This window comes from Echinops telfairi, unplaced genomic scaffold (genome assembly GCF_000313985.2).
Source record: "Echinops telfairi isolate 266 unplaced genomic scaffold, ASM31398v2 ScPeMD7_6681;HRSCAF=7622, whole genome shotgun sequence".
In the NCBI taxonomy this organism is placed as follows: Eukaryota; Metazoa; Chordata; class Mammalia; order Afrosoricida; family Tenrecidae; genus Echinops; species Echinops telfairi.
The window spans coordinates 156,253-183,952 of record NW_022110581.1 but is presented as its reverse complement, the minus strand read 5'-3'; the positions used below and the strand labels follow the sequence as shown (position 1 = coordinate 183,952).

At 54.4% G+C, this 27,700-nt stretch overlaps 1 protein-coding gene across 4 annotated transcripts; it reads left to right on the top strand.

The window, feature by feature from the left end:
* The first annotated feature begins 8,482 nt into the window (after positions 1-8,482).
* Positions 8,483-23,489, top strand: ELF4 (E74 like ETS transcription factor 4). 4 transcript variants are annotated; one of them, XM_045295978.1, is made up of 9 exons: positions 8,483-8,713; positions 9,475-9,552; positions 16,925-17,078; positions 17,430-17,522; positions 18,063-18,230; positions 18,995-19,078; positions 19,162-19,354; positions 19,922-20,281; positions 21,180-23,489. In XM_045295978.1, exons 1-9 carry the CDS (start codon positions 8,642-8,644, stop codon positions 21,952-21,954), a joined length of 1,977 nt encoding a protein of 658 aa, XP_045151913.1. In that variant the 5' UTR covers positions 8,483-8,641; the 3' UTR covers positions 21,955-23,489. The 4 variants fall into 4 exon arrangements, with proteins under 4 accessions (XP_045151913.1, XP_045151912.1, XP_045151914.1 ...); XM_045295977.1 differs by having other exon boundaries at positions 9,271-9,552; XM_045295979.1 differs by lacking the exon at positions 9,475-9,552.
* The last annotated feature ends 4,211 nt before the right edge of the window (positions 23,490-27,700 follow it).

Below are 27,700 nucleotides of genomic sequence, written 5' to 3'. Positions count from 1 at the left end.
CAGGAAGTGGCAACAAGGGGCTGTTTCCTCTGGCAGCACAGGGGTGCGGCGAGAGCTGGCCCATCTCCTACTGTCTGTCTGTCTGCCTGGAGGGGGACAGGGTGGGAGGGGGCCGGGGGGAGGTGAAAGCCCTTCTTTGCTCCCCACCCCAGGACTGGGGAGTGTCACTTCTTTTGAGGAGGCCATCTTTATTTTGCAGGGAGAGGAATTCAGGGCAAAGTGGGGACAGCTGAGCAGAAGGGAAGGGGTGGGGCAGGTGATGAGGGACCGAGGGAGGCCCCACAGTGGCAGCAAAAAGCCACCACAGGACAGAAGGACCTTGTCGAGCCCTGGCCCCAAGAGGAAAAGATCAGGGCCGTGATGCCCAAACTGCGTAGCTAGCTGGGAAGAGAGACCACTTCAGCTAACCTCATTGTTCAGAAGAGGAAACTGGGGCCCACAGAGCGGAAGTGCCTGGCTCAAGGTCACATCATGAATCCGGGGCTGAGCTGAGGCCAGAGCTCAGATCGGCTAGCCCCAGACTAGGACTCTTTGCTGCAAGTCTCCCGTGTGTGTGCTGCGATGCCGTCCACATCTCTCTCCAGGCACCTTCACTTCCAAGTGCTCTGTTGACTGGTGTGCTCAGAAATGAACTTGACTGTGTTCACAACTTCCTGTAAAGGGTCAAAGACTAAATGCTTTTAGACTTTTTGGACATTACAGTCTCTGTCACAGCTCATCGGCAGGACTGTGGTAGTGAGCAAGGACCGTAGCCCTTATTTAAATGGCGGAGTATGGCTCTGTTCCAGTAAAACGTTATTCATGGACACTGAAACGTGAATTGCATATCAGCTTCATGTGTCTCAAGACAAACTTTTGATATGGTTTGTGTGTGTGTGTTTAACCGTTTCAAAATGTAAAATATATATTATTTTTTTTATTTTGCATTCTCAAGCTAGGGGATTTCGAAATTAAAAAAAAACAAACAGAAAAAACATACTTAGCTCACAGGCTGGCTAAAAACAGGGTGGGCCCAATTGTTTGGGACTGTCGTTTGCTGACTCTGTGCTTTAGTCTGAAGGATTGAGCTCTGGTGGCCCTCTGGGTGACACATTGAGTTACTAACCACTAGGTCAGTGGTTTGAGCATACTGGCAGAAAGATGAGCCTGTCAGCTCTGGGAAAGGTATAAAGGCTCGGAAACTCACAGGGCAATTCGACCCTGCCCTATGGGGCTACCGTGTCCCACTTGCGTGCCAGTTTGTCATACTGTGGTGGTTGGCGTGTTGCTGTGATACTGACAGCTATGTCACCAGTACATCGATGGCACTGAGTGAGCTATAGTCTAAGACCCCCCCACTGCTGCTGAGTGCATGCCAACTCAGACTGGAAGCCACACTTCCAGGACCGAGTAGAACTGCTCCATCTACTTTCCGATGCTTTCAATACAGCTTTATGGAAGCTGCGGGCCTCGTCTTCATCCTGTGAAGCAGCTGGAGGCTTTATAGCATGATGCTTAACCCATCCCTCCACCAGGGCTGAGGTGTTTAAGAGGAGTAGCGGATAGAGCAGGTGAGGAGGAAACAAGTGACCCTTTGATAAAGAGACACCTTTGCTTTCGAGTCTGAAGGATGTCTTGGGAACCAGGCCTTCAGAACTTTGGGCTGGGCCTGTCCAGCCTAGGGGACAGAGTGAACAAAGGCCTGGGGGGGAGAGGCATTGTGAAATTTGAGGATGTTCTGCACATCGTGGCCTTGTTATTTGTCAGGGAAGGAGCTCTGGCCTCCGTTGGTCCGGTTCTCCCTAGAGGGAAGGGTTGGCTTTGTTGAGGATGCTGAGAGACAATGAGGAGGGTAGGGAAAAGGGAGGTGCCCCTGGAGCGGTGAGGGAAGGGGACATTTGGACAGGCAGGTGTCTCCATGACTCAGGTGGGGTGGCCCAGATCAGAATCAGAGCCTCCAGGTTAGGACTCTTGACAAAGAACTTTGTCTCTTCCACAAAAGTCATTGGACTGAATATCCTCTTGGTGGCAAGTCACAAAAACCGAACTAATGAATTTAATTAGTCTCTGGTCAGTGTCCTTGTTCCCTCCCCCAGCAATGAAAGCAAGCAGGCCTCCCTGGGGCCCGGAGTGGGAGACATTCAGAGTCACTGCTCTTTCGGGGGGATCATGAGCTACATCAGGTCAGGTCTGTCCCTTTGGCCACTAAAGACCTGTTTAAACGACTCCTGCCCTGCAAAATGAGGGTAAGCAAAAAAAAAAAAAAAAAAAAAAGCCTCTCTGGGCCCTCTCTTGCACCCACCCTTTCCCCATTAATCCTGTTTTTTTAGGATAATCCCAACTTCAAATGTCCACACTAAACTTGCCTGCTTGTCCTATCACCAGCCCCAGCCACTATCTTTGAACATTCTTAGTGAGGACAGACTACACAGTTTGGCGTCTCTACAGTTTATGTGTTAGCCTAGAATCCTGCAGCAGAAGGGCTCAGAGATTCACCTCCTGGGTTCCAGTTGCCTCCCTTGCTCTCTACCCATAGATCTGCCCACATAGCCAGACCCAACTGACCATCTGTCCTTGGGACCTGCTTTCTGAGTGCCCCCTTCTTCAAGAATCTACACTAACTCCTGGTTGCTGGCCATATAAAGTTCAAATTCCACCGCCTATTGCCTCAAGGCCCAGGTCACTCAGCCAATTTATTCTTCTGACTCCCCAGCCAGCCCCCTCACCTCCCCCTGTAATCAAACTGGGCTCCTCCCCCTACCATCAATTGGAGAGTCCAGGGTTATGCCTGCCCCCGCAGCCGCGTTCATGTCCTGTCATTTCACCATCGCCCTTGTGTAAAGATCCACCCTGAATGAATACTTTATGAGTAGCCACAGCTCCCCCCCACCGCTCCCCCCTAAAAAGCCCTGACACAAATCAGACTAAACAACTGCAAAACATGGTAGGACATAACCAAGCGCATTCACCTACTTGAACTTGTTGGCCCTAGTTCCTGCAGTGTGCCCTCCACCCATCCCCAGCCACTGGCTTGTTCTTCCCTTCCCAGAGGCACTTAGTGCCGCTCTGCCTTGATCCCAGAGCGCTCCTTCTAGGGGGTGGAGGGGTGGGGGGCATGGACTCTTTCGATTTTTCAGGCTGAATACTGATTAGACAAGGCAGCTGAGGAAATGTAAGTTCCCTTTGTCAGTAGCCCTGCCCCTCCTCCTTCTCCTCCTCCCCTACCCGGGTTTCTGCTGTGCTCTTCTTGCCACATAACCACAACCCAAAGGTGGGGTGAAGGTGACGGGCACAGGGGACAGGGAGCGGTCCACCAATACAGCAGCCTGCCCCTCTGGCAGAGCCCCCAACCAGGTGAAGGAGAGTGGGGGTGTCCGTTCCTTCCAAGCCAAAAACTGGGACCCTCAAGTCCTGCCCTGTCTATGTTCTGGAGCCGGGGGTGTGTCCCCTAAGCCCTTGATCTCTGGGAGGTCACCTGAAATGCCTCATCTGGATGAGTGCTTTTTAATTTTTCAAGTGCAGCCCCCTATGCCATCTCCATCCATCCAACGCTGCAACCCCTCCACTCCCCGCTTGCTAAGCCTGGATTTTCCTCAGCCACTTCAAAGAGAGAAATCACAGGCCAGCAAGGTGGTTGACTGTCACAGGATCACCCTCTGGGTGGGATGCAGCCGGGAGAAGATCCCCCTATGCATTCTGAGTGGGCCGAAGGGACCCCTGGATCGAGAGGAGAGATCATGTCCTTGGCTGCCATGGCCTGCAGTCTAGCCACCCCTTGTCTGGGGCAGGCCAGGGCCTGGGGAGGTGGAAGCAGAACTGGGGGCTGAGAGAGAGGCCAGGGAGGCAGCTGGCAAAGAATTCAGGGCCCACGTCACCATTGGAGTGTCGGCAAGCCCTGTGTGAGAATTCAGCAGTGACTGAGAGGCAAGGAAGGAAACTGGGTTTCTTGTAAATATGCACAGAGAAACCCCAGGCAAGAGGGCTTGCAAAACCCTTTTCTTTTTCCTCCCTCTTCCTGATTTTATTGAAAATGGGGGGAGGGGGTGGCTGAGGAGCAGGAGCTGACAAAACAACTGGGGCCATGGGCCCCCTCTCAGGAGGGTCCTTCCTCCCCAAAGATGATTGAGTTGGCTGATTACAGAGCCCAGTCCCAAGGATGGGTTACTGGGACTCTACCCATGACTACAGATTGGACCCCTAACGGGGAGGTGGAGTGGTGGCTGTCGCTTAAATACATGCCACTGGTCCCAGCGGCGCAGCCTCAGCCCTGCTGTCTGATGGATGGATGGATGTTAGCTGGGGGAGGGGCTGTTTTTCAGTGGAAGGTACAGTGTTTCTGATTGGGGGGTGTTATTTCCATTTTGTTTGGGTGGGGGATGGGAGAGGTGTTGAGAGAGTGGGAAATGGCATGAAGGAAATTGTCGCTTCCTTTCCAGAGAATTCCAGAAAGGTTTCCTGGAGGACAGGGTATTTCAGGAGTGGGAACTGGCTGGGGGGGTTGGGGGTGGTGGGGAGGAACGAAGGACTGGGAGGGAGTCTGCGTTCTGCTTAGCGGCCCCAGCTGACCATCTGGCCCCCATGTTTCCTGGCATGTGTGAAAATGCCACGGGTGTGACCCCCCCCCCCCCAAGTGGCTCAGCCAAACGGGTGCAGATTTCAGCTCACGCCACGAGGACTGTGGACGTGGCTCTTGTGTAGGGGAGGCCCAGCTGGGGGGAGGGGGAGGTGCTCTGGACACTGCTTGACATGTCCCAGTGACAGACCCTGGAGAGGGGCCTGTGCATCTCTGAAGGGGGCCCAGCTGTGGTGGGGCTGAAGGCTGCCTAAACCACTTCTAGTTTGCTTTGGCTTGGAAAGGCAGAGCCTGGGATGTGTGAGGGCTGGGGAAGCCCCGCCTCACTGGCTGGCTCCCTCCCTCCCTCCCTCCCTCTAGTGACAATCAGGATCCAGGGGCCTCCTGTTCTCCCACAGGCTTCACTGACTGCAGCCTATGTAGAGCAGGCCTGGGCAGCCAGGGACCTGGCTGTACTCTTGCCACCTTGTAAGGGGACTTTGACTGAAGCCAGCTGTGCAGGGGGTGCAGGGATGGGCCAGAGAGGGAGGGGCAGGGTGGGAATTCACCACCAGTTACTAAGGGCCTCCAGGCACCTCAGTTCCTTGAGCCAGGGGGTTGTGTGTGCCCCCACAACCTCGGCCAGCCAGGCAATAGCCAGGGCGCTAAGCCACCGAAGCTGCTCCTCAACCCCAAACAGTCAATAAGGGTGCCAGAGAGGAGCGGCCCTGGGCTGGACCCTAGGTGGCTGCCTTCTGTGGTGGTGTGTTTGGGCTTCAGGCTCCTGGGAGAGGGAGGTTATTTTGAGGGACTTGGGGGTGGGGGGTGGGGGAGTGGGGGCGCGGGTGTTGGCTTTACTCCTCTGCAAGGGAGAGAGAGAGTGAACATGCAAAAGAGTGTCTCTCCACCTCTCACTTTCAAATCCTCAAACTTTTTTTTGAGTTCGAGGGAGGGATGGGGCGGGCCAGGCGAGCTCTCAGGCCTGGGAGCCTCCATGGCCCAGGGGGAGGGTTTTCCCAGCCTGGACCGCAGACGGTAGCAAGTGACTTCCACCCTGTACCCACTTCTGAACACCTCCTCGGTCCCACCCCCACCCTAGTTTCAGGCTAGGCCAAGATCCCCACTGTCATTTTGGGGTGCTCAGAGTCATCTCACCACCCTGGACTAGTGGAACCTGCCTCTCTCCCGCCCAAGTCTTGAGTTTAGACTTTGAATCGCGGGAGCCTATGCAAGAAAGCCACTGGGTTTGGCCTCTCTTCGGACCTCTGCTCTCCGTTTGAACTGCCAAGGGGTCTATCCAGTAGGGGAGCCTCGCCTCTCTGCCCCCAGGGCCCGTGGGCCACCTCCTGCCTGGACAGCGCTCTTCCTGGGCAGCAGCGGGTGGCAGCGGCAGCAGCAGCAGCGGCTCAGAGGGGAGGAGGAAGAACCTCGCTCCCAGCTCAGAGGCGCCCTTTGACACACCGAGGCCCGCTCACGCGTGTTCCTCCGGGTAGCCAGCAAAGCACCCGTGTACAGCCCTAAAGCACCTTCCAGGCGCCCTGGAGTGGAAGGGTTAAGCACTCTGCTGCGAGTGGGAAGATTGGTCGTTCAAACCCACCGATGGCTCTGCGGGAGAAAGGCGAGGCGGCCGCCTGCACCCGTCAAGAGTGACAGCCTCCTCGGAGAGCCTAGGCGCAGTGCTGCGGTGTCCTGTAGGGTCCCTGTGAGCCCCCAAGTGATTCTACGGCACCCGGGAACCACGGGCAGCCGTGGGACGCAGGAGCCCACCGGGCACCCCGGGGGGCCACGCAGGTGCGCTCACTGCCCCAGTCACCGGGCTCTCCCAGCAGTCAGGCCGAGGGCGGGCGAGGCACTGGGGTGCCTGCGCACAGCTGTCCTGCCCTCCAGGAAGCCGCTGTCTGCTGGGGGAGGGGCGGGGACCTTCCCAGCAGTGGCGGGCGGCAGCTGGAGATCTCGCGAACTTGAAATACCCGTGTGGATCTGCGCTGAGCAGGCCCGGCAGAGGGAAGCTGGAGAGGAGAGCCTGGCTGGCGGAATGACCTCGGGTGCAAGGGGAGCAGACATTGGCTTTCGTGATTAGGGCATGGGATTAGGGAAAAGCGATCCCCTTTCACTCGCGTAGTCTATGAATGCTGGGGTGGGGGGGCGCCCTGCACAGACTGGCCGTTCAGGGGGAGCCGTGGGGGGGAGGGGAGCGCTGCAGAATGCTGGGCTTGGAGACAGACCTGCCAAGCAGAAATGACCCTGGAATGCTTCCAGGACCACAGGGATCAGGTCACTGGGGGAGGGTGGCTGGGTGCAGGGAGGTCACCTAGTAGCAGGGCTCTGGATCTCCCACTGAAACACGGAGAAGTAGGGTCTCATGGAGGTTTGTTGTCGGGGGAGGGGAAAGGTGTGGGAGTGGGGTAGGGGTGGGGAGAGGGTGGAGCCAGCCCTGTGGCCTAACGGAAAGGAAGTGAGAGAGGCCTGGGTGTCTCTAGTGGGGGAAAGCGGTCATCGGGGAGGTCACCCTTGGTCCCCTCCCTCCCTCTCTCTCCCCCCCTCTCTGCGGTTCCTCATTTCTTTCCAGACCAGGAGGTTTGTTGCCATCCTGGCACTGCCCGGGGTGTGCCAAGGAAGTAGAGGTCAAGTGGGCTGCTCCTACCATGGACGTGGAGCTGGTTCTTCAGATGTTGCTGATTAAAGTGCGCTGTTAGTAGAACAACACGCGTGCCTCCCCCCACACACAGCAGCACCCCCAAGGGCCAAAGTGGGGTTCAGTGGTAAAATTCTCACCTTCACAGCCTGAGACGCAGCCTCAGTTTCTAAGCAGTGCACTCGGTGGGGACGAGTGTGGCGATGATGCTGAACAGGTTTCAGCAGTGTCCAGAGTAATATAGACTAGGAAGAAAGGCCTGGTGCTCTGCACTCAAAATTAGTCCAGAGAAATCCTACAGATCACACCTGAATTTGATTGGTCGTGGGGATGAAGCAGGACCAGGCAGATATGTGCCAGGGTACAGGGGGTTGGCCATGTGCAAGGGCAGGAGGTGGGGGTGGGCTGGCAGCTAACCACATAACAGGAGCTAAGACTGATACCTAGTTGTGGAGAAGGGCCCGTTGAGGGCAGGAGGGGCAGAGCCGGCCACCCAGAGAAGGACCACCTGAAAGAGTGCTAGCAGGGTTGCAGTCCTGAGGGGTGGAGACCCAGAAAGCCACAGGAGGCCTGAATGAGCATCTGAGGCACAGACTGGGGTGGAGGTGTGGGGGCTGGGGGGGGGGGGCTGCAGCAGACAGATTGGGGTGAGAGGTGGGGCTGAGTCAGCCCTGGGGGCATGAGGACAGGGACAGTTCCAGCAGCCTCTCTTTGCTTGTTGGGTCCCAGGATGACAGTTTCAATCTTGAAACTGAAAGCAAAGCTGAACCAAGAACTCAAACCACACACAGCACCCAAGGCCATCTCCCCTGGCATTGGGGGCAATACCTCTAGCCGATCCGTCCCTCTCTCCCCAGGCCCTCTGGCTCCTGCCACCCCTGCCCCTGACACAACACAACCCCCATGGTGAGACATTTCCTCCACTGCAAGCTCCACCTCTCAAAGGGAGTCTGGTCCCACCATAACCCCTCACACAAGGTTCTTTCCTAAGCCCAGAGCTGCCTCCTGCCTGTCTATGAGCCGAGCCTCCGTGGCTGGACCCTGGAGCTAGTGCTGGGGACACTATTCGTTACCTTCTCTGGCGGGGAGGGGGGAACTGGGAGGGAGCTCATGGGAGAATGTGTGTCTTCAGGCCGGTGGCCACTGAAGGTGCGGAGCTGACTCCTTTTCCCCAGTTCTTCACCTGCTTCCTTACCACCACCACCACCACCACCCGGTCCTCCCTTTCTGCCTCTTCTCTTCTGGCAGCCTGTCCTGTCCTGGCACATCCAGATCTCTCTGGTTCACCAGCTGTCCTAGATGGTTCTAGAAGGTCCCAGAAGGCAATGTTCTCACAGCCCCCATCTCTCTTTCCCTAGGTTGTTCCTGAGCTGGACTTAGTCCACTCTGATTCCAGAAGCCTCCATCTCACTCAAGAACCCCGGTTGCTCCAGAGGGGCCTGCAGACTCCATCGTCAGCTCCCCAGGAAGGCAGCATGGCCGTTACCCTGCAGACCAGTGACTTGATCTTTGAGTTTGCAAGTAACGGGATGGATGACACTCACCAGGTACGGCCCATAGCCCCAGGCCCAGCCAGCTAGCATGGATCCTGAGCTCGACACAGGGAGCTAGGGCGGCCAGCCAGGGATCCAGCTGGCAAAGAGTGCCCAGGCACCTACTGTGCTTAAAGCACTGTGCCCTCTTGCCAACCAGACCGTGTGCCAGCCGGTCACTCATGGGGCACAGGCAGTCCTTAAGGAACTAGTTGTCTGTGGGCGATTATGTGCCACGTGCAGCCACCAAGCCAGCTAAACAGCTGAGCTGTTGGTCCGTCAGCAGCGTGGACTGAGTGACAACTAGCTGATCTCGGAGCCACACCCCTCCACCCCTGAGTCACAGTGAGAAAGCTCTTGGGATGAGCACAGGCCGGCTGGCAAGAAGTTCAGGGTAGAGTCCACTGCCTGGAGTCTTTAGACATGTGTCCCTAGCCCTGCTGTTGGCCCTTCACGTGACTCTCTTGTTGGCCCTCACAACCTGAGGATCCAGGAACAAACTGGAAAGGTGGGAGGGAGTCGAGACCGTGGACCGGACTCTGGCGATCACTGCCCTACTGCTTCATTCCCAGCCCTGCGCCGGGGGTCAAGAGGGCACGTTTGCTGGGCACGCACCTGTACCTGTTGGATGGTGCCCTGGCCTACATGATGCCAGCCTCCACTCGTTCCACACAATGGAGAAAGAAGGCATGAAAGATGAGGACTCTGGGCCACAGGGTCACCTAGACAAGTCCTGCCCCTACTGTCTCTGGGCTATCAAAACCCTCTCTTCACAGAGAGGCGAACCTGCTGGATTACCCACCTCTGGGAGCCCTGGTGGCGCAGTGGTTGGGCACTCAGCTGCTATCCAAAAGGTCAGTGGTACAAACCTACACGTTGCTCCATGGGAGGAAGACGTGACAGTCTGTTCCTGGAAAGCCATGGAAACCCCATAGGACAGTCCCACTCTGTCCTATAGGACACTGTGAATTGGAGTAGATTCAATGGCAACAGGTTTGGTTTGTTTGGGGTTTGGGGGGGTGGGGGTGGTTCTGTTTTGTTTTTGTCTTTTGGAAGGGGCATTATAGCCTAACTATATGCTGTATCCTAAATCCCTGGGAGGGTGAATAACCATGTCCAGTCTCCAGTGGCCTGCCAAAGGCTGCCCCCTAGTGGAGATTTCAGCACATTGTGTGCATTTTATTTATTTTTTATTTGACATTTTTATAAATCATTTTATTGGGGGCTCTTATTGCTCTTATAACAATCCACTCATCCATTGTGACCCTTCTGTGAGGTAATGTCCAATTGTCTACAGGTGGGCTTTGGGTCTTCACTCCACCCTCCCCCCGTTCGCATCAATATGATTGTTTTGGGTCTTCTGATTCCTGATACCTGATGCTGTCGACATCCCGTGATCACACAGGCTGGTGTGCTTCTTCCATGTGGGCTTTCTTGCTTCCCAGCTAGATGGCCGCTTGTTTATCTTCAAGCCTTTAAGACCCCAGGTGCTGTATCTTCTGATAGCTGGGCACCATCAGCTTTCCTCACCACATTTGCTTATGCACCCATTTTTACTTCAGTGATCGAGTTGGGAAGGTGAGCATCACAGAATGCCAGGTTATTAGAACAAAATGTTCTTGCATTGAGGGAGGACTTGAGTAGAGGTCCAATGTCTGTCTGCTACCTTGATACTTAACATATAAACATAGGTCCATAGACCTATATCCCTATCATTTACATCTGTACATGCCTGTATCTATATCTCTAGAGATGTCTTTTGCCTTCTAGTTCTTTCCTCTAGTTCTTTTTACTTTCCTCCTGTCCCTCTATCACGTTCGACTTTAATTCAGCTCTCAGTAATTCCTCTCGGCTACAATGCACTACCTTGTGTGCATTTTCTATCCAAGTCCTCCTTTTCTTTCCCTTCCCTTCTCTCCCCTCTCCTCCCCTCCCTTCCCTGGCTTTCTCTCCCCTTCCCTCTCCTCTCCTCCTCTTTTCTTTGCATCCAGCTTTCTTAACTGTAGGAGCCTTGTGGCACAGTGATTACTCATTGGGCTGCGATCTGCTGGGTCCCCAGTTCAAAACCACCATCTGCTCCACAGGAGAAAGATGAGGCTTTCTACTCCTGTAAGGAATTGCAGCCTCAGAAAACCACAGGGGCAGTTCAACTCTGTCCTGTAGGGTCTCCATAAGTCAGAATTGACTCCACGGCAGTAAATTGGGTTTAATGTCCTCTTAACTGTGGTAGTGGAGCAATAGCGTTACATACCTCTGGTAGACCGACTGAAAGATTGGCAATTCAAACCCACCAGCCACTCTGAGGGAGAACCATGAGGTTGCCTGCTCCCGTAATTATTGACAGCCTTGGGTGTTGGGCATGGGTTCGCCGTGCCTCACAATCCACCTGCTGACGTGGTTTCCAGGGTGGGTGTGCTTTGTGAAAGACATTGCTCAAAGTCTGATTTTCCTGGGCTCTCCGATGCTCCTTTGTCATTTTTGACTCGTTCCTAGTGTGCTCAGCGGAGAGTGGCAGAGTGGCACAGATGGTTAGGTGCTCAACTACCAGCCCAAAGGTTGCCTTCCAACTCACACAGAAGCGACTCAGAAAACAGGTCTGGCGATCTGCTTCTGAAAGGCCATAGCGATCCTCGGCTGCTTGGCGGCACCTATGGGTTTGCATGGAGACCATTCGGGCCTCTCTGCCTCGAGGCCAGTCTGTGGAGAAACGCAGCCCAATTCCCCTCCTGTCTCTCTCTTATCTTCTCTGCCACATCGCCCGTGTGGATGGCCTCTTCCTTCCCAGAGTGACTCCCCCACCTTGTCCATCCCCTGTCTTCCCTGCCTCCTTCAAGCCCTCAGTAACTCTCTCTGTCTGTCTCGCTCATCTTCAGGCTTTTCTAAGATCTTTCCTTCCAATCTAGAACGTCTTCAGGTCACTCCGATCCCTGGAGAAAACGTTTGCTCCCTCTTGCCTCCTCGTTTCAAAACCCCACCTTCTTAGCCCCCATCATAGCCTCTACCCTGTTTCCTTCTCATCTTTCTGTCACCCTTTGTAGGAAACCATCTTTACTGTGAAAGTACTTCCTGAGAACCAGAGCACAGCAATCTGGGAGTTCCAGAAAGAAAACATTACCAATCTCTTAGAAGTCCCTGGATCCCGAACACTTAATGAGCACTTTCTATCTGCTGAGTCCTGTTCTATGTACTTTATGTGTATCGATGGAGCCATTTCGGAAACCCTTTGGAAAATGGCAATTCGAAACCACCAGCCACTCCACGGGAAAAAGATGAGGCATCCTGCTCCCGTAAGAAGTTAGTCTCAGAACCCCACAGGATCAATTCTACCCTGTCTGATAGGGTTTCTAGGAGTTGGAATCAACTCAGTGGCAGTGAGTTGGTTGTGCTTTGCTTATCGGGTAGCCCTGATGGTGTTGGGGGTTACGTGTTGGGCCACTAACTGCAAGGTGAGCAGTTCAAAACCAACAGCCACTTCTCAGGAGAAAGATGACATTGTTTACTCCCGTAAAGATGTCCAGTTGTGACAATCCTATATAGGGTTGCTTTTGGTTGGGATCAGCTCATTGACAGTGGGATTTGGGGTTTATGGGGTAGAGACTATGATCACCCCAATTCAGTAAATGAAACGGAAATACCCAGAGAGGTCAATAACTTGCTTAAGGTCACAGAGGTAGTAAGTACCCAAGCCTGGCTTCAAACCAAGGTAGTCAGTTTCCAGATCAGCACAGCCCAGTGGAACGCTTGGAGGGCCTGGCCACAGCTAACTATGATGCCTGGATAATGTGGCTAGAGCAATGAAAGAACGGACTTTTTAATGAAAAGCCCATTTTTTTCAAATGAATTGACCTTGAAGAGTCCCTGGGTTTATATGCTCTGGCTGTTAACCGAAAGCTTGCAGGGTCAAGTTCACCCAGAGGCACCTCAGAAGAAAGCCCTGGCAATCTACTTCTAAAAATGCAGCCTCTGCGAACCCTGAAGGCACAGAGCATTGTCTGTTGTGAGTCTGGGTGACCATGCTGTTTCTTTTTTTCATGAAGAACTAACATTCTCATGAGGTTTCTGGGAAATACAGAAAAGTGGGGAAAGGGATGGGGCGGGGGGGGGGGATTACCCAGTATCCCAGAACCAAAATATAACTATTATGAACATTCTAGGACAGTTCCTTTCCTATATATATTTTCCCCATTGTCATTACACTCCTTTTTCACTCTGCTTAGCTTAGTTTCCCTGGGGGGTGCAAAGGGTCAATGCTTTCGGCTGCTAATTGAAAGACTGACAGTTGGAGTCCACCTTGCGACACCCAGGAAGAAAGGCCTGGTGATCTACTCAAGATGCTTCAGCCATCGAAACCCGGTGGAGCACCCATCGGGTTGCTATGATTAGACAGCAACTAATGGCTGTTTAATGATCAGACAATTATGTTCTCCTGGGGCCGGAACCTCACCTGCATAATTCTAGACCCTCCGAGGGCTCTCAGTGGCCACCACTTCCCTTGTGAGCTCTCGCAGACATGTGCTTTTGGTGCCATCATCAGGTGTCTCCAATTCAGACACCCAAAAGGTACTTCCAGGAGCCCTGCTGTCATAGTGGTGACATGCAGGGCTGCTAACTGCAAAGGCATTAGTTCGAAACCACCAGCCACTGCTCAGAAAAAAGGATGAGGCTTTTTACTCCCATAGAGTTACAGTCTGAGAAACTCCCATGGGCACTTCTACCCTGTCCTATAGGGTTGCTATGAGTTGGAATTGGCTCATTGGCAGGGAGTTTGATGCTTATACTCAACCAGAAACCCAGGTTGCTATCCACAAGATTGGAGGTACAAACCCACCTGTCACTGTGAAGGCGAAAGCGGAAGATTTCTGCTCCTATAAAAAGTTATAGCCTCGGAAACCCACAGAGGCAGTTCCACCCTGTCATAGGAGTCAGAAAGGTTGGTAGTTCAAACATAGCCCTCAGCACCACATCTGTAACGCTATAGCTCTGTCAGCTCAGGGTGGAGGAGGACTGGTGGTGCTTTGGGGAAGTGCTTGGCTGCTAACTAAAAAGGTCATCCGTTCAAACCTAGCCACTGATCGACGGGAGAAAGATGGGGCCCTTGAAATCTGTAAAGATTGGCAGCCTTGGAACCTCTGTGGAGGCCTTTCTACTTTGTGCCATAAGGTCACTATGAGAATCACTCAAAGGCAACACACTTGTTTTGTTTTGTTTTAACCCTATGGAGCAGTTCTTCTCTGTAACCCACGGGGGTCTCCCAAATCACCCCACAACACAAACAAAGCCACCACCAACAGCTGCTCTTCTACCACCCATATAAACTGTATCCCCATTACGTCCCCCGCCTCCATTGACTCCAACAGGAAGCCCAACCCCCTCCCCTGCTAGACTGGGACTGCACCCCTGCCTTTCTGTCCTCAGAATGCCTCTCTTCTTCCAGCTCCATTGCCACTGGTATTGCCACACACTTAGCCCCACGCTGTCCACACTCGGAGCCCTTAAACCTGACCGTGAACCCGGGCCCCTACCCAGACTAAAGGCTTAGGCCTCACAGTTGCCATGGACAAATTCGTTCCCCCTCTACCCCACCCCGCTCTCTCGGCACGAACCTGACCCTTCTCATAGCTCTGACCCTGGTCACAGATGAAGCATACCTACAAACTAGGAAAAATGCCTGCCCTTGGGGGGTGGTTCAGAGGGTGCAGGGCCAACCCATTTCTGTTCATCAAGAACCCATGCCAACATCTGGGGCGTGTGTACCAAGGCCAATGCCAAGAACAGGCCCCTGCCTGGTGCTGGAACTTGATTCTGTAAAACCAAATGAAAGGGTTGAACATAGGAGTGAAAATTCCTTTCCTTTCTTGATAATATGCTAGTATGTCTGGTAACCCCAATTCAGTAAACTGGCTGGTTCATAAATACTGACATTCAAGAAAAGGGGAGAATTGTTTACAAGCTTTTATGTCAGGATCAGGCTGTATACAGTTCGGAAAACAAACACGCTACCAGTTATCCTAACAGTAATTGATATAAGGAGAGCTGGTGGCACTCCTAAGAGGAACCCTGGTTGCACAGTGGGTTACACATTGGGCTGCTAACCGCAAGGTCAGCAGTTCAAAACCACCAGCTGCTCAATGGGAGAAAAATGAGGTTGTTGACTCCCGTAAAGAATTGGTCTTGGAAAACCAAAGCAGCAGTTATATTCTGCCCTGTAGGGTCACTCCACCACTGGTCTGTCAGTTTGGCATACTGTGGGGGCCTGTGTGTTCCTGAGATGCTAGAAGCTATGTCACTGGTATGTCAAACATTCACCAAAGTGATCAGGTGTCAGTGGAACATCCAGACCAAGAGCAGATAATGAAGAAGGCACAGACTGTTTGCTCCCAGGAATGAGCCACTAAAAACCTTCCGGATTGCGGCGGGGCCTTTGCAGCTGCTGAGCAGCTCATGACGACCAGCAGAACATTGTCAGAGATAGTGCCACCAGATGAGGCCCTTAGGTCAGAAGGTGCTCAAACTAAGATGGAGGAAAAGCTGACTTCTGAAAGTAGAATCAACCACAATGATGGACAGAGTAAAGCCTTTTGGACCTTCATTTGCTGATGGGGCATGACTCAAAATGAGAAGAAACGGCTATAAACATCTATCAATGATTGGAATTAGGAATGTGGAAAGCATGAATCTAGGAAAATTAGAAGTCGTCAAAAATGAAATGGGCTGCATATAGACCTTCAATGAGATGGACTGACTCAGGGGCTGCAACAATGGGTTCAAACATATTAGCAAGTGTGACGATGGCACAGGACTGGGCAGTGTTGTGTTCTGTTGTGCACAGGGTCGCTGTGAGTAGGAAGCAACTCACCCACAATACTAGGGTCTCTATGAGTCTTGCTGGCAGTGGAGCCCTTGACTCTCCGCTCTCTCGCCCCTCTTATCTCTTATAGATAAAAGGTGATGCAGGCCACACCCCAGGGAAACTCCCCTGGCATCGGACCCGGGCTGGGACAGGAGTAAGGTGTCACATCCTATCCGAATCCCCTTATCATTGATTGCCTGATCACATCAGATCATTTCACGGGGATGATCACACCCTGGCAGAACTGCCAAACCACTGAGAATCATGGCCTAATCAAGATGACACAGATTTTTAAAAACATTTTTTATTAAAAAAGAACACATTTTTATTATAAATGAGCTAGTGTGTCTACATTTCAGACCATCAACTCTATAGTCAACACTTTAAGCTACTACTGAACCTCCACCCCGACCCCATCGTTTACCCTTCACCCACTCCTTGATCTCTCTTCTCCCTCTGATGAACACTGAAATTCCATTTCATCCAAGGTAACACCCATCCACAGTCTATCTTCCCTCCTCCCCCTCCCCTCTTGGCCATCTCCAAAGTCTGTTGTTCCCTTTGGTCTGAAAGTCTTTATGATGGTTTTTCTGTTGTCCCCCACATCATAGAGTCTTTGCCCTTTGGGGACTGGCTGTTTTCACTCATCATAATGTTCACATGACACATGCTTTTTAAGGAGCCAGTGCAATTGACAATAAGCTTCAAGGGACAAAGACCTGGCAGTCAGCAAGGCGGAGACTGGTAGGCAGAAGCAAGGCGGAGACTGGTAGGCAGAAGAATTCCTCCTTCGCCCCCCCCCCCCCAATATGAACTTGCTAATCTCCAGAAGCCCAGGAATAGGCAATACATAAGGCCACTTGACAAGGGACAACAGGCTGCAGATGGACTGAAGATCCCTCATCAGTTGACCTTAAACTAGGGAGAATAGCAGCCTGTCCGGCCCAGTATCATCATTGGGGTCCTGTTAAGGAAGGAGGGTGGAGACAGGTGAGGGACAATTGAAGAGAGACAGTGGCATGAGAAGGACTTAGCCCAGTGTTGCTGGCTTTGAATATGGAGAAAAGGGCCACAAGCCAAGGAATGCAGGCAACCTTATGCCTCCTACCCCTTTGATTTTAGCCCAGCGAGACTCACGTTGAACATCTCACCTCCAGAACGGTGTGATGCTGACTTTCGGTTGTTCTGAGCCACTTAGAACCCATGCAAAGTGTCACTAGTGCTGATGTCCATAGGACAGCATCGTCTTCTACAGAGGACAGCTCCTCCATCCGGCTTTCAAGAGTTAGGAATTGCATCAAGGCCCAGACTCTGGGGAGGTGGGCATCCTCAAAGAGGTGGGTGGGCCTTGAACCAGACCCCTATTTTATCCATAGGTGGAAGACCCCCCTGTGTTCCCAGCTGTGATCGTGGAGCAGGTACCCTACCCCGAATTACTGCACTTATACTCAGGCCTGGATTTGGATGACGTTCACAATGGCATCCTCGAAGACAAGACCCTGTGCATGACGGAGAATCAGATGCTGGAAGGCAGGTTTTTGTTTTTGTTTTTTTGGGGGGGCAGGTGTGTCAGGGGAGGGCTGGTGGAGAAGGGAGCTTCATCTTCAGGGGCTAATAGCCCAAGCAGCATGCACCAGTGCCCCCCCCCCCTGCCGACCATGGGCAAGTAGGGAGCAAGTGTGGCTAGGCTGAAGGAGGGGGCCGTCTTAGGAGATGGAGTGAGACCATGAGGCATGGAGGCCAGCTGGGAAGTCATGGAGAAAAAGAGGGGAGTTACGGTGGGCTGGCACTGCTCCACGGACCTTCTGCTTATGTGGCTCCTTAACCCCTGCCCCGTGCCCCGTCTCCTGAGGGGATTGTTCTTCTCGCTTCCCCCTTCAGATGACAACGAAGCAAGCTCACCCACCACATCCACCACTGAAGTCTTGCTCAATGTGGAATCTCCCAACGAGATCCTGGATGAAAAGCAGATCTGTGAGTTGGTGCCCCAGTGCCTGCCTTGCCCTTGGCTGATCACCCAGAGTCCTGTTCAGAAGTCTCACCTGGCTGGGCTTTCCACATAGACATATTTTTGGGCGGCTACATAGAGAATGAGAGGGGTTAAAGGCTCCACCTTGCTGCCATAGGTCCTAAAGCCACAGGGGTGTCTCCTGTCCGAACCCTCTTCCCCCAGTCCAGCAGGCACCATGATCGAGCAGGGAAAGCAAGCCCAGAAGGTGAAAGCCCTGACTCCATCACACAGCCTCCTTCCGGGTTTTCCAAGTCTTTCCTGAGTGCCAACAGTTCCAGGCACTCTGGGGTCACTGAGTTCTGAAAGCCCTTTGAGTTTCAAACGGAGTGACTGACCCCATCAAGGTGGCTCTTTACCTGGGAATGTCCCTGTCACCGTCCTCGGGTGGATTCTGCACATCCGGGTCTCTGAGGGACAGCATCCCATCTCCCAGGACAGCCCTGCTTTCGGTCTGGGGCAACCCCGCCCTGGGGCCCACTCATGCTAGGCATTCCCCCCTGCAGTCAGCACCTCAGAAATGCTCCCGGACACTGACGATGCTGCCGCCTACCTGTTTCCTGTCTCGGCGCCTGAGGCCCTGCTGCACGGGGACAGGAACGTTGATGAGGAGCATGAGAGGCGTCTCCCAGAGGAGGAGCGTGCCAGGAAAACGACGAAGTCCAAGAAGAGAGGTGAGTGTGTGCGCATGTGCATCTGTGTGTCACTGAGGGGGTGGGGGTGGGGGTCAGGGAGACCCAAGGGAAGGCTGGGTTGAGGTGCCCGGGCACATTAAGAGGGCAGCTCTCTGGCAGGCCATTTTCCCCAGTCTTTGCCCCCATCCCCCATTTACCTAACCCCACCCTCCCCCTCTGCCCGCCATTGAGTCCGTTCACAGCAGTGACCAAATGCCATTTTCCCGAGACCTTGCATCCTTACAGGGAGCAGGCTGCCACATCTTTCTTTTGGGGAGTGCTCACCCCCTTTACCCCACCTAGATGTAAGCCCTTCCTAAATGGGCCAAGATGCGTTATGTGGCCCCGTGCGGACCTTTGGAGGTTGAGGTCACACTCGGGAGAGGACTTTGGGTGTTTCCTGGCCCGCTTCTCGGCTGCCTTCCCACTTCCCCACTGCAAGGCAGCAGCAGATGCACTGCCCACAGGAGCCCCAGCGGTGCAGGGGCTCGGCACTGGGCTGCTAACCCCACGAGGCTGGCGGTTCCCAAATCCACCCCATAGTGGCCTCCACGGAAGAAAGACCAGGTGATCGGCTTCATAGCGAGTTTGCCGAGCATGGCACACTACCACAGGTCCCCACACCCTAACTCCCTCTGAGCCCCCAACCTCCTGCACTTGCCCCCTTCTTGTCCACATGTCCCCACCACCACCACCAGGTGAGCTCCTGGGTCCTCCCTCCCTCCCCCTCAGCTTCCCCCTGTTCTCCCACCTCCCTCTCACAGCTCGGAAGACCAAGGGTAACCGAAGTACTTCACCTGTCACTGACCCCAGCATACCCATACGGAAAAAATCCAAGGATGGCAAAGGTATGTCTGCGCTGGCAGCAGGGTGGGCTGGGGGCGCTTCCTCGGCCCCCAGGGCTGCCCTTCATGGCCCTCCCTGTCTGCAGGCAGCACTATCTACCTGTGGGAGTTCCTCCTGGCACTTCTGCAAGACAGAAACACCTGTCCCAAATACATCAAATGGACCCAGCGAGAGAAGGGCATCTTCAAGCTGGTAGACTCCAAAGCTGTGTCCAAGCTGTGGGGAAAGCAGAAAAACAAACCGGACATGAACTATGAGACAATGGGACGGGCCCTGAGGTAGGACCGCCTCCCAAGCGCTGCTGTGTGCCCCAAGTATCTCTCCTGACAAGTCATCTGAGGGCCCCGTCTACGGGCTCCCATCCTGCCATCTGCTGCCCCCTGAGTATTCCCAGAGACTAGAGACACCCCCTCCCACCTTGCCTCTTTTCTAAGCAGGAGGCACATTTCTGGCCAGACATGCAGGGGGATAGGCTTGAATGGGTCTCTTTGACTAGAGGGATGGCCTGGCCATCTGTCCCTCACTCATGTTCCTCTCCCTCACTCCCCCACGTCCTCTACCACAAAGCAACATGGGACTTGACATTTAATCACCTTACATCATTATTATCCTTTGAGTCCCTGGGGGTGGGGGGTGGGGATCTCCCTCATTTCCTAAAAGCCCTCCAAGTTCTAAGAGTGGGACTTGTCTCGTCCTCCTGGTGGGCTCCCATGGTGACTTCAGCCTCTTGCCTTCCTGGTCCATGGGGTGGCGTGTCAGGGAGACCCAGGGGTAGGGGTGGCTTCCCTGCTTAATCCTGAGCTCACAGGCTGGGCCTGAGCTCATGGTCATATCTTGTCCCCCAGATATTACTACCAAAGAGGCATCCTGGCCAAAGTAGAAGGGCAGCGGCTGGTGTACCAGTTTAAGGAGATGCCCAAAGACCTGGTGGTGATTGAAGATGAAGACGAGGGCAATGAGGCCACAGCCGGGACCCCTCAGGCCTCCACGTCCTCCATGCCCACCCCACGCCGAGCCAGCTCCAGGGTTTCATCCAGAGTCTCCACCCAGGGCAAGGGCAGCCTTTCTTGGGAGAAGCCAAAGATTCAGCACGTTGGTCTGCAGCCATCGGCGAGCCTGGAATTGGGGCTGTCTGCTGACGAGACACCCACTACCTCCACGGTGCTTGTCTCTCCACTGGAGAGCCAGCTCCCCCAAGCCACGAGGTAAGGGTGCAGCCAGAGTCAGCTCAGAGTGCCTCTGCTAGGGTGCGGGGGAGGGGGTCTGTCCATCTTTAACTTACCACAAAGCTCAGTGGTCTCTGGCCTCCTGCGACCCTCACAGTTTCTCTGTGAAGCTAGCTGGGTCCTTGTTGGTTAAGAGAGACCAGTGGTTGGCCCAATGCACGGAGCCCTTGACCTGGGGGGACTTCTGCCACCAGCTATGGCTGCACCAGCTACGGCTGCTCTTGTCACCACCAGGAGCTTCCACCCCTACCCCCTACCCCAGCCTCCTTAGGATCTCTAAGCCCAGCTGGAAAATTCGCTCCCTCTGGTCCACATAAGGTGCTCCCGAGTGGTGACATCAGTCATGAAAGGCCGGGCTTCTGTGTATTTGCCTCTTCTGAGGAGATGAGGAACACGGCTGTGTGCCCTTGCTGTATGCTCTCGGGCAAGTCACACAACCTCTCTGGACCTCAGTCGCCTCCGGCCGTGAAGTCATCAGACTATTCATCTTATTCAATTGTGGGCTGCCAGTAGGATTGCGCAAGCTTTTCACTGAGTGTAAAGCAGGTAGAACCGCCGCTGACCTGGCTCCAGTGCTCAATAAACATTCGCCTGAGCCAGAAGGTCCCCAAGTGATGCCAATGGTTTTTGAGCCACTACGACCCTGGACGTTGATAGTTTGAACCCATCCCTCAGCGCTGCGCAAGAAAGGCTTGGTGCTCTGCACCTGTAAGATGGTAACCCCCACGGGGTTGACATAATTCGGAACGGACTCTACAGCAGCGGATAAACCAACAACAAAGACCGGGACCCTCAGCCTCACTCCCCAGGTACCCCCTTTGCCAGTCGGCATGTGTCTGTTGTCGTAAGTAACTACATCTTTTTTGTTTCTTCTTAGTTCATCTTCAGTACCCGGCAACATCCACCTAGAAGTGGGCCCTGTGGGATCAGGCTCGACCTTGACCCTGCAGACCATCCCACTGACCACGGTGCTGACAAACGGGCCTCCTGCTAGTACAACTGCCCCGGCCCAGCTGCTTCTCCAGAATATTCCATCTGCTTCAACGTGCAAGGACACTTTCACTTTGCAGGCCTCCTTCCCCTTAAGCACCAATTTTCAAGAGAGCCAGGTGGCAGCGTCAGGGCCCCCACTGATTCTTAGTGGTCACCCCCAACTTTTAGCTGGCCCCAACCGCCCAATCAACCCGGCACTAGCCCCGGTCACTGGTGTTGGAGGGGCAGGGCCTAGCTCTCGACCCCAGGGGCCTGTCATAACTGCCTTCATCAGGACGGCCACAGCAGCCCCTGGGGTCAAGGAGGGGCCAGTCACGTCCTCTTCCTCTCTGCAGGGTATGGTGACGGGGGGCCCCATGGAGGGCTTGCTCGTGCCGGAGGAGACCCTGAGGGAGCTCCTGAGAGATCAGGCTCAACTTCAGCCACTCCCAACCCAGGTGCTTGCTGGCAGTTCCCAGAATCAGAGCCTTATGGAAAGCCAGGCATTCTCTCCGCCCAGCTGCCCCACTGTTGGGCTGACCCCCGTGGCTGAACTTGAGCTCTCCTCTGAGCCTAGCGTGACCTCGTCTGCGAGCCTGCTGACCAGATCCCCCACCTCAGGCTCCTTCGTTCCATTTAACCCCACTTCCCTCATTAAGATGGGGCCTCATGACATATAAGGCCAAGGGAGTCGGCGGAAGTGGGGTTGCTTAGGCCAAATTGGGCAGTGTTGTTTTGAATGGTCTTCCTTTAGGGGAGACTGACTTGAGCAGGGTGCCCTGCCCTTCCATTTTGCCCCCCACTCCGGCCTGGGTTGGCCCTGGCCAACCCCTGCCCAGCGATGACCTGCGTAGCATCAAGCGGCTCAGCCTTGTCAGGATAACTGGCCTGACTTGGTGGGGATGGGCGGAAACCACCGTCCTCCACCCTCCACCCCATCTCCCCCCGTCCCGGTCAGGCTGGTGTGATGCATCAGGGGAATTGGCTGTCCCATATGTGAATATCTCTGTATGTATGTGTGTGTTTTTGTCTGTACCTTAGTTTCTTCGGGAAGATCAGAGTTATAGCTGTGAGGTCTTCAAGGGTATGTGTCTTTCCACAGACATAGGTCAGCCACAGACATGGGGACTTTTTTTTTTTTTTTAAGAGAAAAGCATGCTATCCTTGCCTTGGTATAAACTGAGAGGCAGTTGCTCCGGCATTCTAGGGAACCTCAGATCGAGAGTGATACCACAGCAGGCACAGGCCACATAAGGCGAGCTGCACCGTGGCCGGTGAGGGGATGCAGTTGGAAAGGACCAGAAAGTCCAGTGGTGTAAAACCCTGAAGGCCAGTGGGGGATGGGGGTGGGGCGAGACTTAGTTCTAGGCAGCTTCCAGTACAAGCCAGCGTCACCCCCTGTCCTAGAGTTTGCCACCGTCACCAGGCCACAAAGCCAGTCACATCAGTCCCTCCACAGGACAACTGCCTTCTTCAGTACCTGGCCTCCAGCCTTGGTCCTGGATGCCGCAAGGGCCTCCTGCTGAGAGCCGAAGGGGTGACACCAGGTTCGCAGCCTTCTGTAGGGCGTGGGGGCCTCACTTGGCCCCATGCCCACCACTTCCCTGACTCCTTTCCCCCTGCTACCCCGTCTTCTCCAGCTCTGGAGCTCTGGACTCATTTTACCCTGGTATTGCTCAGCTGCCCAGCCCCGTAGCGAGGGTCCATTGCCCCGGGCAGAGGCAGGGTTCCCATAGACCATCTGCGGGAGCCTGCTGCCCAGAATCTGCACCCCTCACAAGAAGGCAGGTGCTCCCGAGGTTGCCTAGCCCATCTCCAGTCGCTCCGTCCTATTCTCTTCAAAAGTTGATCTCTGAGCCTGAGCTGAGGGCCTGGGTCCCCTCCCCCCTCCTTGTGTCAGCCTGCCTCTCCCGCCAAGTTTGAGGGCCAGGCTACGAAGTGTCAGCCTCGGATCTAGCCACGTGTTTCTGGTGATTTTGGTTGGTGTGAATCCGTGCCTTAGGACCGTTACTACGTCCTTGGTACAAAGTCATGCACTTGACCTAACTACCTCCCCCAGTTGCTCTTTGCCTTCCTCTCCCAGTTTTCTTCCTACTCCAACCCCTCCTCAGTTCTCCAGGAGGGAACCACCCAAGTTTTTGCAGTTGTATTTACTACGTGTTTCCAGCAGATGGCATTAAATTGTCTTTTTCTAATAAAAATCAGTGCGTTACAATTTCCTGGTGGTTGAAAGTAATTTCTCTTGAGAAGGGAGTCACCCTTACAAAATAGGAACACATGCACTGCATGTGTTCCGATGACTCTGCCCCCCCCTCCGATAGATCACATATGGCATCTATCACCTCCCCCCACCCCCCAAAGTGGTCATTCAAAGGCCATCCATACCCTTACGGTCAAATCCAATGTCTTTTTCACAGCCCTGGGCCCCTATGGGTACTGACAGCACGTGACTTGAATCCCCCTTCCCTTGCGTCTGCACTAGCCCCATCTTCTGTGTTGGTTCTCGTGGCTCCAGCTGAGCACACTGGAGATGAATCAAGAACACCACCACCACCCCCTTTCCTCCTAAGCTCCTGGCTCTCAGGTCCAGTGGGCTCCCAGCCATTTCTACCTCAGTGGCTTTCTGTAGTTGTGCACACACACAAAACCTTCCCCAAACAAGCGAGAAACATTTCCCTGAGCTTCCAACCTTGAAAGAGCTGAGCCAAACCCTCCATCTCGGAAATCTGGCCTTTCTTCCACATCCCCGGCACCAAGCTTACCTCGCCGGCTTCCCCAGGCATACCGAGGGCCTGCAGCATAAGCTGTAGCGCTTCCTCTGATCAGCCAGGTCACTAACGGCCCTTCACTGCCCACTGGTAGGAGAGATACTCAAAACACTTCCAAGCTGACCAAGGTGGTCGCACACTTCGGTTGTTGGGTTCTGGAGGTGACAATGTTGGAGACAGGGAGGCAGTGGTTCTGGCAGTGTTTCAAGTTCAGTATCAGTCCTGCCTTCAGACAAAGGCCAGAGTCCTGAGCCTGCCCTTCAAGGCCCTTTCCCACTGTGCCTTCCACCTGAGTGCGCCACCCAGTGGTGCCCAGTGGAGTGGACAGGCCTGGCGCTCACCCCACTCAGCTGGCCTTGCTCCCGAGGTGCTTCTGGGTAAAATCAAACTAGCAACCTTGAGGTTAGCAGTCGTTCTCCTCTAGTACCCACGAAATCAAATCCGAGCTATCATTCAAGACAACTCACGGTAGTTGTCTCACCATGCCAGCCTTAAGGGGGGTGGGTTTCTCGATTTTGAACTAAGAGCAATCTCCACTCTGGAATGGACCATGGCCAGCCTTTGATGTCACCTCTTTTCGAATCACAGTCACTGAAAGCTTCCCTGGCTTGAACCTATTGAAAATGAAAACCGAACAATGCCATCGAGGATTGCCCTACTCATAGCGACCCAGTAAGACAAGGTAGAACTGCCCCTGTGAGTTTTCCGGACAAACTTTTCAAGGAAGTAGAAAGCCTCATCTTTCTTGAGAGAAGAGGCTAAGTAGTTTCCAACCGCAGACCTTGAGGTTAGCAGCCCAATGCATAACCACTATGCCACCAGGGCTCCTGTATCTTAGTCTCCCCATTCATTTGTTAGTTCCTGAGGGTCCGGGGGACTGTGTCACGTGCAAAACTGGACACAGCATTCTGTGAGCGAGTTGATGAAAGAGGAACCCAAACTCAGAGAGGTGACCTCTGACTTCCTGCCATCACAGGCACTCTCCTCAGGCGACACTGCCCAGGGCTGGACCTTCCGGATACCCTTCTGGCCCTCTGGATACCCTCACCCCTCAGCCAGAGCTCCCAAGACTCTCTCCTACTTGGCACGTCCTCTGGCCGGAAGAGACTTTCCTGGCCAGTTTCTTTCCTATTGGGGGTGTTAATTTAAGCTCACCAACCTGGTCCAGGAGCCTGTGCTGACCTAATTGTGGTAAGGGGCTCGAGAGAACCTCAGGAGTCAGGTTCATCCAAACAGGGGTCATGTGGCAACCAGGTCCCTGCCTTTGCCACAGTGTCACCCTCCCCCCTCTAGCAGCTAGTGAGCACTCCTCCCTCCGGCCCCCTCAGCCAGCTTTCCCTGTCTCTTATCACTGCTGGCTCCCCACCAAGCATCTAGCAAGGGGCTCAACAGATGTTTAGGGAAAGAATGGAGGAGTCCTGTCTAATTTGGGGATACCAGCTCTGTGCTATGGCAGCTATGAATGGTGGGAGTTGGACAAGCTAGGCCAGCTCTTGAAGCCCTCACGAAAGGAGCCCTGGTGGCACTGCAGGATCAGCACACAAGTTCAGTGGTTCAACTCCATCAGTGTTCTTCGAGAGAAAGAGGAGGCTGCTTGCTTCCGTACAGTTTTGGAAACTTGTCCCGGGTGGGGGGTGGGGGGGTGGGACATCATTTTGAGTTGGAATGCTCGAAGGTAGTTGGGGTGTGTTATATTTTGATGTTTTTGTTTTAGTTATAACATCATCACCCATTTGCTTCCTTTGCCCATGTCAATAGCCTCCTCTCGGGCAAGAGGGTCCAGGAAGACAGGAAGGCTGCTTCTAGCTGTGCTTCCCTTTCACCACACAGCTGGCCAACCCCACCCCACCCCTTCCTGGGCCTGCCTCGCCACTATTTCCTCAACCCTGGGCGGGGCTGAGTGGTGGGACTGTCAGGTCCCAGGAGGGGGCGACTTTTCTAACCCCCATCAGGTATAAGAAGAGGCCAAGGCAGCTGGACCCAAGGTGGTGCGCTCCTTCCCAGCAGGGACGCAGCTTCCCAGAGCGTTGGCTGAGTGTGGAGGTCGGAGCCCAGCAGGTGGCGTTGTCGAGCCGGCGACAGCGGGCGGGCGATCTTGGGAGCCCAGGAAGAGAGGCGGGGCCTGTGGCTCCCCGCGGAGCCAGCCGGCCGCTTCCCGTCCCTCTGTTATGTGTCAGCGCCCCCAACCGTCTGTCCATCAGCTGCCGGGACCGCTCTCCCGGGGAATGTGGCGATGGGTTGAATGACCTCTCTTCATTGGCCAGTCGTGCCTGCCCCGCCCCACCTGGCAGGTGAGCCCGCGGCGCTGGCTCAGGCGCCCGCCCTTCCCAGGGCCCAAGGCTGCGCCCCAGCCGCCCTGCCCTGGGCTTTACTCTCGCAAGGGGACATCTTCACGTAGGCCGCGTCCCACCTGAAATCCGAGCGGGAACCTGGTGCCCGCTGCTTCCGTTCAAAGCAAAGGGCCCAGCTGCGAGCTGCAGGAGCCCCTGAAGGCGCCGGCCACGCCCGACCCCCCACCCCCACCCCAGCAGGCTGAGGAACTGACGCCGCTCAATAGATGCGGCAAACCCACCACTACACACATACTTGCCAGAGTAGCGGCCGGACACAATGAAAACGGTGGCAGAGTGCCCAATTCAAGCCCTACAGACCCCAGCTCAGTGGATGGAGTCGGCCAACCCCGTGTGTGTGGCAGTCGACCTAGGTTCCCCAGGGTTCTCAGGGGCTGATGCTAACAAGGGGTGTGGAGTTAAGGAGCTAGGCCTTTCTCAGAGAATTCAGAGTTGTGTGGGGCCTTCTTGTCAGCCCCCTCCCCCAGAGAACATTCTTGGTAGGCTTCTATAGGCTCAATGCCCTATGTAAGTGAACTCAGAGACCCTATAGGGCAGAGTGGAATGACCCTTTCAGATTTCTGATGCCATTATCCTTAAGGGTGCCGATCGCCCGCCACAAACAGCATCTTTTCCCACCAAGGTGCTGGTGCGTTCCAAGGGAAGACTTTCCCATTAGCTGCAGTTGAGCGTTTCATGCTCGGCGCCATCGGGGCTCCTTTTAGGAGGGTCGTTCACTGCCATCGAGTTGATTCAGACTCACAGTGACCCTATAGAGCAGAGTTAAACAGCCTATGCTGCTGTGCTGAGCAGCTGGTGGTTTCGTACTGCTAACTTTGAGGTTCGCAGACCAACGTGTAAGTGAAGGGCTCCTCCTTAGGTAGGTATGACCTCACTTCTGCAGCAGCAACAACTGCGCATGAGCAAGGCACCCATCCCATCCTCTGCAGGATTGTTTTTGATGCATAAATGGAATCTTGTTAGGCAGGAGCAAATATGGCTCTGGAAAGATTCACTTCTCACCCAATCCAGCCAAGCAGGGCCATTTTCTCGCCCTGTTCTCTGGTCAGACAGCAGACTCTGAGCAAGTGCAGTTGAAGGAGCCCCAAGGCAAGGAAACTTGAAACTACTTAGAACTCACATCAAGGGCTACGGACAAACGGGGCTGGTTTAGATGGCCAGTCTTGCCAAAGCATGGCCAAGCCACTTCTTTGAGGGGTTGTGACTTTGCCCACAGCATCCCCCTCCCCTCCATCCTCTCTTCTCTCAAAGGACTGAATGATAATTCTCCTTCTTCTCCCTGTCTGCCCCAACCCAACACATTTCTA

Coding starts and splice junctions, on each gene's coding strand:
- ELF4 (XM_045295977.1), top strand. CDS start 8,642: ATGGCCGTTACCCTGCAGACCAGTGACTTGATCTTTGAGTTTGCAAGT. Junction 17,523..18,062: donor CCTGGATGAAAAGCAGATCT/GTGAGTTGGTGC, acceptor TCCCCCCTGCAG/TCAGCACCTCAGAAATGCTC. Junction 19,355..19,921: donor ACAATGGGACGGGCCCTGAG/GTAGGACCGCCT, acceptor CTTGTCCCCCAG/ATATTACTACCAAAGAGGCA.